At 41.1% G+C, this 12,398-nt stretch overlaps 1 protein-coding gene across 5 annotated transcripts in view; it reads right to left on the reverse strand.

Annotated features, from left to right (window-relative positions):
- Positions 1 to 12,398, reverse strand: part of MTMR1 (myotubularin related protein 1) — a 61,238-nt gene that overhangs the window by 44,831 nt on the left and 4,009 nt on the right. For 4 of the 5 annotated variants that reach the window (XM_070366085.1, XM_070366084.1, XM_070366086.1 and 1 more), the window contains exon 2: positions 9,999 to 10,104. The exons of the other annotated variant lie outside the window; for it this stretch is intronic. In XM_070366085.1, coding sequence (XP_070222186.1) covers positions 9,999 to 10,104 — 106 coding nt within the window. The remainder of the gene's footprint in view (positions 1 to 9,998; positions 10,105 to 12,398) is intronic. 5 annotated transcript variants of the gene reach the window in all.

Raw genomic sequence — 12,398 nt, forward strand, 5'->3', positions numbered from 1 at the left:
ACTCAAAATGGGACATCCATGGTAATAAAAAGTCAAAATAGAGAGGCTCCCCTCCCCAGCTTCATTTGTCAGTGATAACCACATTTAATGAGAATTTTTTAAATTATGCCTCCATAACCATAAATATGGTTACATCACTACTTCTTTTTTCACTTAGTTAATATTTATTCATCTATTTCAGAAGCATAACTAAAATTGCATTAAATTCCAGCAGTACATTTCACACATACATACACAGCATACCATGAAAATGATGTATTACTTAATACTTAAAGTTTTAGTATTTATAATTAGAAACAACAGAGGAGTTCAGTGATGAGGCACAAATGTCTAAAAGACTGAGGTATTATTTATTTCAATGAGATATAGGGATAGGGAGTATCATGACTTACGAGATAAAGTGAGCATTGTGACTAGCACGTTCCTAGAACATATATGAATTTTTTATTAAAATCATTATATAAGGTGAAAATTCATAAAAGGTAATAGTTTCATGTGTGTGTGTAAGTTAAGTTCCAAATTTGCTTTGCTATATAAATCATAAAAATTTCCTTGAAGGTAAGAACATTTTTTAGGTAGAGAGTTGGCATGCAACTTAAGATCTATATACATTTGTATATTATCCGACTATAACATAAATCATATTACCAGAATTTTTAAATGATGACAAAAACTGAACATAAATTATTAAATCGTGGAAGAGTTTGGAAAGTTTCATTATATAATGTGTAAATGATACCACTACTTCTTGACTTGTTAGTTTCAAACAGTAGCTAGTAACCTAGCTAGATGAGGAAACATGTTTTCTCACACTACTCCCTCCCTCTTCCCAATCTGCTGATTGAAATTGTAATTTCTAGTCCTTTTATTGTCCTTCTGCAGCAGCTGCATCATTAAAAAAAAATCATGAAATGATTTTTCGGTGGCAGCCATTCTTCTAGGAACCTTGTACGTACTAACATTTTATTCTCGGAACAACCTTGTGAGATAAAAACTATCATGGGCCCCATTTTCTGATGAGAAACCCAAGGAACAGTTAAGTAATCTGGCCAAGTTCAAGGTGTAGAGCAAGTACTTATACCCAGATAGTCTGCTACACCACCTCAGTGTGGTGCGGTGTAATTAATGCACAGGAACTAAAGCCATCCAATGTACTTCCACTCCCTCTTAACTCCCTCCAGGGTGGGTGAAGAAAGCAACAGTATGACCTCTTCCCTTGCTTCTCCTTGCTCCCTCCAAACCTCCACTCCAGCATGTTTATTTTCACATTTGCTCTGAGACTGCAATTAATTTTGTAATGTTTTGTCTATAAAGAGATAGTAACAATTGACAACTAAAAAACAGCACTACAAGCAGCATCCCTGGGCCTTACATATGAATGTGATTCTGATCAAAGGTAGAGACCAGTGGTTTGAAGTCAGGAGGCCTGGAGCCTCTCTCTGCGTGCCCGCACCCAGCCTCAGTTTCTACACGTACAAAAGGAGAGGAGTCTACGAATGGCTGTGAGGTCCTGTCCAGTCCCCAAACCCTAGGAGCCACTTAAGCTTCCTTGGAAGAGTTCAGAAAACTCGGTGTGGGGGTGGGGGGCAGCAATCAGCACAATGGTTAAAGCACAGCTCAGAAGTCAAATCCTGCAACCAGTGCTGATTGGCCCTCAAGACCTCAGGCAGCTGCACAAGCTGTATCATTTTTTACATCATTTATCCTATAAGGAACTGGTAAACCTGTTTACCTGGGTTCTGTCAGTTGTTCTAGCAAATGATCGAACTCAGGGAGGGAGTTGTGGGCGCCCCCCAATTTGTAGCCAAGCCAAGCAGAAGTTCCAGGTAACCTGGGAACCCACTACCTGAAACTAGAAAACTGAAGTGAGAAGTTTTGTGGACTAAGCCCTTAACCTGTGGGGTCTGCACTAACTCCAGTGAGTATCACAACCAAATTGAATTGTAGAACACTCATCTGGTGTGGGAGAATTTGCCAGTGTGGGAACAAACCCACACATCTGGTGTCACAAGTGTTCTAAGTGGGTGGGGATTCCAACCTAAGCTGACTGTTGTCAGTATGATGCTCTTCATCTCTACACAGCCCCACCTAAACCTGTTCCCTTTCTGAGTTGGCTGACCAAGGGCCTCAAGGCTCATGCCCAGAATGCCCTGTTCTGCCTGTCTGGCTCCTCCCACCACACCTTGTTTCCTTGTCTATTGCAAAACTGACCACAGTTCAACTTGTACTGTACTTTTTTTTGAGTCTCTTTCCTCTATTATGAATTCCATGCAGCCCAGCCCCTGTGCACATTAGGTACTCACATCACATTTTTGGAAGTGGACCTGTGTTCAGCAATTATAATACACCCTTCTTGTACTCATTTTTACATATCATATACATTTTCATAGAGTAATAGCATACCATAAATGAGCACTGCATGCATTAAGCCTCTGCTATAACATCCACTTTACAGATGAGAACACTTGAGGCTCAGCAAGATAAAGTAACTTGTTGAGCAGCTAGTCAGGTACAGGGTGGGACTCAAGGCAAAGTGCCCTGACTCCAAATTTTATGACCTTTTTGATAAACCATATGATTCTAAGTCAAATATCAGTTTTTTAATAAATGTGTTATCTTTGAGCCTATGCCTCTAAGGGTTTCTTTCCATGAAAAGACTGTAATAGTGGAGTAAAAACATTCTAACATTTTTATTTGCATAATTATATGCTTCATTTAAATAATACTTCTGATATATCATGACTTGTTGGAAATATTAATCAAAATTTATTCTACATGCAATATAGAGTCATTCAGCAGTCTATAAAAATCTTGATCTTTTAAAAATTTAATTTCTAATTTTGAGATAACTGCTGATTCATAAGCAGTTGTAAGATTAAGAGAGATTCCATGTACCATGTCACCAAATTTTAGTTGTATATTATAAAACTACAGAGAACAATACCAGAACCAGGGCCCTGACACTGACACAGCCAAGATGCAGAACAATTTCCTCATCACCTAACATTGCTCTTTTGTGGCCACATCCACTCCTGGAAGGCCACATTCCCTCCCAGCCCTTCCCCTTCTCAGGCCCCAGCAACCAATAATCTGTTCTACATTTCTATAACTTTGTTATTTGAAGACTGTTACACAAATGAAGGGCTTCCCTGAAATCTTGGATGGTAAAGAATCCACCTGCAATGCAGGAGAGCCAGGTTCGATCCCTGGGTTGGGAAGAACCCCTAGAGAAGGGAATGGAAACCCACTCCAGTATTCTTGCCTGGAGAATTCCATGAACAAAGGAGCCTGGCGGGCTACAGTCCATGGAGTTGCAGAGTCAGACGTGACTGAGCTGCTAACACACTTCCACTACACAAATGAAATCATACAGCATGTGACCTTTTGGGAGTGGCAATTTTACTCTGTGTAATTCCCTCAAGATTCATTCAATTCTTTTCTCTGCCCTCTCTATTCTGCTGTTGAACCAATCCACTGAGGGTTTAGTGTTTTTCTTTCTTTTTTTGTGTGTGTTTTTTGGGGGGTTGTTTTTTCATTATTGTATTTTTCAGTTTTAAATTTTCCACTTGGTTCTTATCTCATATTCCTTGCTGAAACTTTCCTATTTTTTGTCTCTCACTTCCTATGTTTTTATTGTGTCAAACATATCTGTAATTGTTTATTGAAGCAATTTTATGATGGCTTCTTTAAAATCTTTTTCACAGAATTCTAAAATCTGTCATCTTGGTTTTGGCATCTACTCATTCTCTTCATTCAGTTTGAGATCTTTCTGGCTCTTGGTATTATAAGTGATTTTAAATGGAAACCTGAGCATTTTGAATATTATTAAGAGTGTTGCTGCTGCTGCTGCTAAGTCGCTTCAGTCATGTCCGACTCTGTGCAACCCCATAGACGGCAGCCCACCAGGCTCCCCCGTCCCTGGGATTCTCCAGGCAAGAACACTGGAGTGGGTTGCCATTTCCTTCTCCAATGCATGAAAGTGAAAAGTGAAAGTGAAGTCGCTCAGTCGTGTCCGACTCTTCGCAACCCCATGGACTGCAGCCCACCAGGCTCCTCCATCCATGGGATTTTCCAGGCAAGAGTACTGGAGTGGGGTGCCATTGCCTTCTCCATATAAAAGTGTGGGTCTTACCTAACCCTTTTGTTGCAGCTGTTTCTCTGTCACTGCTCAAGCAGGAGGCGGGTGGGGAGCAGTGCCTCATTACAGGTGGGTTGGGGTACAAGTTCAGTTTCCCCTCTCAGTCCCCACTGACATCAAAGGCCAGGGGTCTCCTAGTTATTTCTGGGTGGGGGTGAGAGTTCCAGGGTCCAGTTAGGCTTCCGCTGATACCTGCCTTGCTGGGAGTGGCAGGAGCACATATGACTGACAGCACCGACCACAGTGGGGGTGTGGCTTCCCAGCCGATGGGTGGTGCTAAAAACCCTGACTGTCCACCAGGCCTCCCAACACCATAGCTGCCATGCTTGGTGTGCCTCGTTGCAGCCTGGTGAGGGTGGAATCTAGACTCCCTACTTGGCCTTGCTGGTGGGTGTGGGGCTGCAGCTTTTTCTATGGTGTTTGGCTGGAGCACAGTGGTTAGTGTCTAAAAGTTTTCTTTTTACTCGGCTGCCCCTTCCTGTCCTTTGGAGAGAGAGACTATGCTTTTGTTGTCTGCACCCATTGGCATTTCTGGGTTGCTGGCTTCTTCGGCAACAAGTCTGAGACATATGTGGTTAAAAAAAAAAAAAAAAAAAAACAGGGACATTACCACCCCATTGTTCCTTGGGTCCTGAGGTCCCTAAGCAGTCTACCTCCTTCTCTCTACCTTTCAGGGCGTTCTTTTGTTTATCTTATAGATCATGTCCAGGGTATTTATTTATACTGAGAGTGCAAAATAAGAAAAAGTACATCTGCTCCAGAAGCAGAAGCCCAAACCTTGACAGTTTTAAGAAATAATTCTACCTACAAGTAATCCCGAGAGATAGGACAGTACTCTGCCATTATAGTGATTACAAACTGGAGGCCTGTTGCTCAAACAGGCAGGAGCATGGTTGTTTTTATAATTAAATTGTTTCTAAGGGGACACACTTAGTTCTCCACAGATCTCACCCATGTCTGTTTAGCTTGTTAGCTCTCCCCTGTAGACATCTGTGTTTGCAAACTCTGATTTAATAAACAGACCATGAGGCCAAGCTATCAACAGTGGATTATGCCCATGGATTCAAAATGATCATGCTCAAACTTCCCTCTTTCTAGACTTGTACTCAATTTAAGAAGTATTAACTAAAATCAAGCTCAAGCATAATGAAGCCTTCCCCATACACTGCATCCCACTTCCCTCCAAAGCCCTTCTGGAAATTTTTGTTTTGGATCCAGAATTTAGTCACTGTACTAACCCTGGTAGCTCACACGGTAAAGCGTCTGCCTAAAATGCAGGAGACTTGGGTTCGATCCCTGGGTCGGGAAGATCCCCTGGAGGAGGAAATGGTAACCCAATCCAGTATTCATGCCTGGAAAATCCCATGGACCAAGGAGCCTGGTGGGCTACAGTCCATGGGGTCGCAAAGAGTTGGACACGACTGAGCAAGTTCACTACTACTACACTACTAACCTACTAAATGATTAAATTTAGTACAAGACCCTCTCCATTTTCTCCTTTTTCTTCAGAATATTTAAAGAAGAGATCTAGCTACTGTGTGTTTGGTGATGAGAGTAGGAGAAACAGGAGGGACACAGGGGTGATGATGATGGTGGTGGTGGTGATAGTGATGTTGGATCCAGAGGAACGAGAACAATCACATTAAAACTATGGTGTCCTAATTTCCTGAAGGCTGGCCAGAATCAAATCCTTTTGGACAAAACACAATTGAAGAATGTTCTAGAAAGAAAGGAATTTAGAAACTTTAAATCTAATCCAAACTCTTATCCTTACACAAAAGGAAAGTGATACTCAGAGGTTATACAAGGTTACAAAGCTAACCAGTACAGTCTGTATGGCTCCACCATGTTCCCTCTTGGCCTAGTTCTGCTTTGCAAACAATGGAAGCTCATCAACTTTGTCACTTCTGCTAACAGTTCCTAAAAATGTTTCATTACAATTTATGACTGTATTTTTTTCATCTAATCTTTGGAACATTACATTCAGATCTGTTCTTAAATGTTTTGACAAATTCAAGAGAGAGATTTGTACTCTTTCTTAGCCTGTTAAAAATGGAAGCAACTGAGTTAGTAGTAGGGTAGGCAAAGAAGACATTTTATTAGATTTCTTCTAGTAGTCTTAATTATCAGGTAAATCTTCAAGATGACTTGGTATTAAGGCATACATTTATTAATTTAGTTAATCCATAATTCACATAATAGCTATCTACTCTTTCAACAGGGACAATGTTTTCCAAACTTCTGGCATCTTATTACCACCTGTACAAGTCTGGTTTGCTATACCTGTATGTCACCTGTACTAATATTAGTATTTATGTTGACTTTAAATCCACTATTTTTTCATATTTTGCCTGGCTTTAAGCAATAACAACCATCTATTAAATCACAAGTCTGATGTGCCAGTTTTTCTGCTACACATTAAAATAGTTATATAACTGTTAAAATATGTTCATGGGCATACCATCTTAACTCTTTTCGTGTGACGCCAGTGTTATTCTTGGGTGATCTGACCCTAAGCTGTCAATTTATGATATGGGAAAATAATAAAGCAACTGTACTTTAAAATTTAACAAGAGTGCTAATTATTCAGGTTTGTGGGAATACACCAGAAATGTATGGTATCATCATCGATGATGATGATGATCATTTAGGGAAGCTAAACTTTTCACAATTTATTGTACACAAGAAATACATAAGATCCACTCTTCCCCGCCCTCAGAGATTCTGATTTACTGAGTGGGATGCAGACCATGGAAGCTGCATTTCTGCAGGCATCCCAGGGAACACCCAAGGGCCACATTTTGAAAAATAGTGAACAGGAAGGCAGGACAAAATTCTTAAAATCACTCTAGCTTTTCAATAGGATGACTTGGGTTCAAATCCCAAGTCTAACTGCATGATACTAGTGTTATTGCTTAGTCATGTCTGACTCTTTGCACCAGGCTCCTCTGTCCAGGGGATTTTCCAGGCAAGAATACTGGAGTAGGGTGCCATTTCCTTCTCCAGGGGATCGTCCCAACCCAGGGATCAAACCGTCTCCTGCATTGAAGGCAGATTCTTTACCATCTGAGCCATCACGGAACTGAGTCACTTAATCTTTCTGAGCCTTGCTTTCCTTACCTGTTAAGCGATGATTATAATAAATGCCATCTCACTGGGTTGTCTTAAGAATTAAATGGATGATATGTCAAAAAAGTATGACAAAACCACAGAGCCCTACATAGGCTAGAATGCTTACAAGGGTGAGGATGCTGAACCACTCTCAGCAGCTACAACTGAGAACACAATCAGCATTCCAAATCAAGATGCAAGGGCTCTGCTCCAGAAAAACATCTGCTCCCATTTCACTACCGATATTGAGTCTAACCTATAATAAACTAACCCCCAAATTGAGTGCCTGTTTCAAATAAGATATTTGCACAATACATAATCTCAAGTATTATTATTGACTGATGACTGCACGCTAAATCCTCAAGGAATTGTATCTAGGCCTTCAGGGCCAATGCCAGGCACGGCTCCCATGCCAGAGGTGTCCCAAAGGCCCGTTTGGGATACCCTGATTTCAAGAACTACTTTATACACAGCATGTAAAATTATCTGTGGTTTAGAAACATTTTATGCTTTTATTATTTAAAAGAACTCTCTTCTTAAAGAAAACACAACAACTCCTGAATAATTAATTTAACACCAAATTTGCAGACTTGACTGCAGGACGAATCTAACAGACAGTGATAAAAAAAATGCTCTCACAATGCTGCCGATGCTGCTAAGTCGCTTCAGTTGTGTCTGACTCTGTGAGACCCCATAGATGGCAGCCCACCAGGCTCTTCTGTCCCTGGGATTCTCTAGGCAAGAATACTGCAGTGGGTTGCCATTTCCTTCTCCAATGCATGCATGCATGCTAAGTTGCTTCAGTCGTGTCTGACTCTGTGCGACCCTATGGACAGCAGCCTACCAGGCTCCTCTGTCCATGGGATTCTCTAGGCAAGAATACTGCAGTGGGTTGCCATTTCCTTCTCCAGCTCTCACAATAATTCATCTAAAATTTTAGCTATGATCTGATGTAGGTACTTAAAATTCAATTTTCAAAACATGGAAAAGCATTCTTTTTCTCTGAATACCATCTGTTAAACCATTCTAACATGAGCTAATTCTGCAATACAAAATTCGTAAATAGACTAAAATAAAAAAAAACAAAACTTTAGTTGCTTCATGTTAGAGTATAGATTCAGTCTTATCTATTCATGTAGAGGTTAGATAGCTATCACATGGTCACCATTCTTTTCTAGAACCCACATAGCACTAACAACTATTCAACAATAAATGAAAACATTACAGGTAACTCCTAACTATCTGTAAAGAAAAATCAACCCAAGGTCCAAGAGCCATTTTCTGCTAGTATGGGTCCTTGAGCCTCTCACTAGTGGGGTAGTGTCTCAGCTATGGTGGGGGCAGGAGGGCACTTGGGACCGGTGGGTCAGCAGCTGTCCAGTGCCCAGCCACTCAGGCATAGGTGACACAGCAAACACTTCTCCCACCCGGAAGCAGCATATCTGCCCACCAGCTCTTGTGGAACAGGAGCCCCAGCTGCTCCTACGTGGGCAAACACAAAAACCAGACAGCAGGGAAGCTTATCCAGAACTATACTACCACTCTTTTGGCTGGGCATATTATCCAATCTCTATTCAGCCACAGCCATGCCTTCCTCTGGGAGGCGTAATCGATAGTATCCCGTGGCTTGGATGAAGCAATTCCAACACCATAGCCAAATCTCAATTACACATCCCCCGGAGTCAGTTTCTGAACTTGTTACAGGGCAAGCTAAAGAGGAAGTGAGGTGAGAGCCCTTCAACAAGGACAGCTATTAAGAATGACTTAAGATCGTTATCACAGCTCTTGAACTGCTTGTAAGATTTTATCCCTGGCAAGGGCCATGATTTTGAGAGCCGTTGACCCAGGGTACTAAAATGTAATTTGTCCATACTTGTGAAAATCTATTCTCTCTTACCAGTGGGCAAAAATGACTATAATAAACTGAAACCTCAATTCAAGCAAACTCTACTACTGAAATTAAACATGGTTTCACTGAATGTACCTGTTAATAGTTTCTTGACATTAAAACAAAGTTAGTCTTTAGCCTTAATAAAGATGGAGCACGCAAGCATTTTATTTGTTAATTGATTCAACAAAAATGTATGGAGCACCTGTTATGTTCCAGGATCGTGCTGAGGGAGCAGTGGTGAGAAAAAGCCCCAGTCTCTGCTGACAAAGAGCTTATCACTCTTAACTTTAGAATAAGCAGGGAATCCAACTTTTAAAATAAACAAGAAGAGATTTCTCAATTCAATAAGGACTAAAAAATGAGGCTGCCCATACAATATTCTTGAGATTTTACAAGTTTTTTTTTTTTTGCATTCCAGTATCACATATTAATGCTGAAAACCCACAGGTAGTACATAAATACAGAAACAAACTGTGAAGTTAGAGAAATCCTATCAGATGTTTTCTGAAATTTAGAATACTAATAAAGAAAATATAGGCATTTATTATAATCAAATCTAAAAATGTAATACATAATAAAATACATAATAAGATAATAAAGTGGAACTGGATTTTCAAAAGAATGATCATAATCAAGTCAACTTTTCCTCTTGGTTATAAAACTATGATCACATATACCTGATCCTGGTAAAAATGTCTCTTCTAAAGTTCGGATCTAACAACAGAGGACGTTTCACCCTTGTTCCCAAGCAAATGGCCAGTGAGCATCAGGGGGCCAAAGTCTTATTTGAATTAAATTTGCAAAGCTTCTTGCCTACTCAGTATATTGAAAATGAATTAAGGACTCAATTCTGCTTACCTTGTAATCTCTGGATACATTTTCTGATGTCACTGAACCTGAAATCTGACTAGAAATTGTAGCAGCTATAAGCTGTTTACACCATTCAACATGTGATCCTGTAGGACTAAAAGAAATAGTGCAATTAAAATATTTTAAGACATAGGCTCTGAGTGAGAAAAATGAGCACGGACTAGGGATATATGTACACTTCTTTTTTAGAAAACGAACTTCAATTAGGCTATTTGGTTACCTTTACATTTACTATAAGAACTGAAATACTGACTGACAACTAGGAAGTAAGAGTAGGTTCCAGGGTGATTTGAAATAAACCAACTAATTTATTTTAAGGTTAAGATTCTAGACCTCAGACAGTTAAGCATGTTATTTTCTAGCCTTTAATGAAATATTACTCAGTTACAACTATACAGAGTGAATATTCTCAGTGTAAGTAGAAAATTAATTCTAAAATGAAATATTTATCTTACAGCATATGCTCTTCAAAAATGCAATCAATTTCATGTTGGTAGTTTTAAATCTATAAAATGAGGTAATTTCAAATGAATCAAAGTGACTTTTAATGGAGCAAAGCTGATTGTAGGATTTTAGAAAGAACAGACTAGAGAAGTTATGTCCTATGTGTAGTAATAATGCAAGCTTACATTTCTGTAAGTGCTTTGACAACTTACAAAAGGCTCTACCAGTCCATTATTATATCAGAGCCTGACAACCACAAGTGGTAAGAAGGCAGAACACGGACTAGCTGACAGGTTTGAGATGAGAAAATTGAGGTGCAGAAGTGACAAGGCCCATCAGAAAGCGGTAGGCCTGCCTCCAGCTCCACTGGGGCTGTCCTTCCAGGATGCGGTACCACCAGTAATGACCAACTCATGGAGCCAGAGGGCAAAAACCCAGGCCAGCGCCACAGATGCTCGCCACTGCCTTATACGAGAACACAACAACGCAGAGAAAATGGCATCTCTCACTTGCATGCTGCTCTCAAGTGTTCAACACATTTCTGCACATGGCCTCACCTGAGCCTCACAGTGACCTGCCTTACAGAGGAGAAAACTAAGGCTCTAGTGTTTGACCAAGGTCCCATGGTTGGTAAGTGGTCAGGCTCTTCTCACCTGACTTAAAGGACCAGGCAGCAATCTAGGCACTGAGGGAATTAAAAATGGCCCCCAGAGGCCAGGCTCCTCTCTCAACTCACGAAAGCACTGAAGAAATCAAGTTAAAGGGCATAAGATACTTATGAGAGTTTACCTCGCAGGTAGCTTTCACTGTGAAGAATGTTTCAGACCTTTGAAAATCTCATCACTAATGAAATCCACACTTGTGTATTGGAAGGACATAAAAACCTGGAATCCCTAGGCAGTGTGTAAAATAACCTAAATAGTAAAATAAAGACACTTGACATGCTCTACCTGTGATCTAAATTACATTCTCTGACCAAGACAGCCCATTGGTTGTCTGTGGGGCTGGAAATATAAGTCAGAATATTCCCTGAACAGGCAGACATTCCTATCATACTCTAAGAGCCTATTTACCACATTTAATAACTTAAGAGGAAGGAAGAGGGGGAAAGGAGGGAGATTGGTTTCCTTTTAAAGGCTAAGTCACCTTTATTGCCTGGTTCTATCATACTTCTCTTGGCATGCTGCACTTTTTTCCGTCAGCACCCACTCCTGATAGCAAATCTAACAGTAGGAACCTGTCTGTTCACCCACCATGGGGGTGGGAGGGCTGTTGCTACCCTCTGCCAAGCATCCTCTCCCCTTCCTTCTGATAAGGATGCCTCTGAGAACTGTAGGAAATTGCCCCTCCCCATTTCATCAGCAGGAGGAGGAAGGGGACACCCTGCTTCACGCCCCCACTTGGAGGGGAGTAACCCAGGTCGCCAGGCCAATCCCAAGCTTTCCCATTGGATCAGAGGTGTTCCCAGCCTCAGTGCTGCTGGAGGCCATTCTCACCCCACCACCTTGAGGAACCCACAGAGATAAAGAGTAAGACAAGAAAAAAAAAAACAAAACAGAGATGGGGAGCCCCAACCACAGTGCTTGCAATTCTGGCTGTAAACATGCCCATGGCCATCTTTCCCCCTGTCCACATCAGTGATGGAGCCAAGAAATTTCCTTCCCGGCCGGAACTAGAATGATTTGTGGTTTTTGTCCCTGCAACCAGAAGCATCCTGACCAAAAGAGTTATGAACAGTGTGGTATGGTGAACTGGTAGACAGGAGGCCTGGATCCGGGTCCTGTTTCTGTCACCAGCTTGAGCAAGCCACATCCTTTAGCAGGCCCACAGCTTTGTCAGCATTTAGAGAAGTACAGTATTCAGAAGAGAGAGGAGGGCCCACAGTCCACGGCTGAGCCACACCTGCAGAGCCAGGGTCTACTCTGGGCACGAGGACAGGACTGA

This window comes from Bos mutus, chromosome X (assembly GCF_027580195.1).
Source record: "Bos mutus isolate GX-2022 chromosome X, NWIPB_WYAK_1.1, whole genome shotgun sequence".
Classification (NCBI taxonomy): domain Eukaryota; kingdom Metazoa; phylum Chordata; class Mammalia; order Artiodactyla; family Bovidae; genus Bos; species Bos mutus.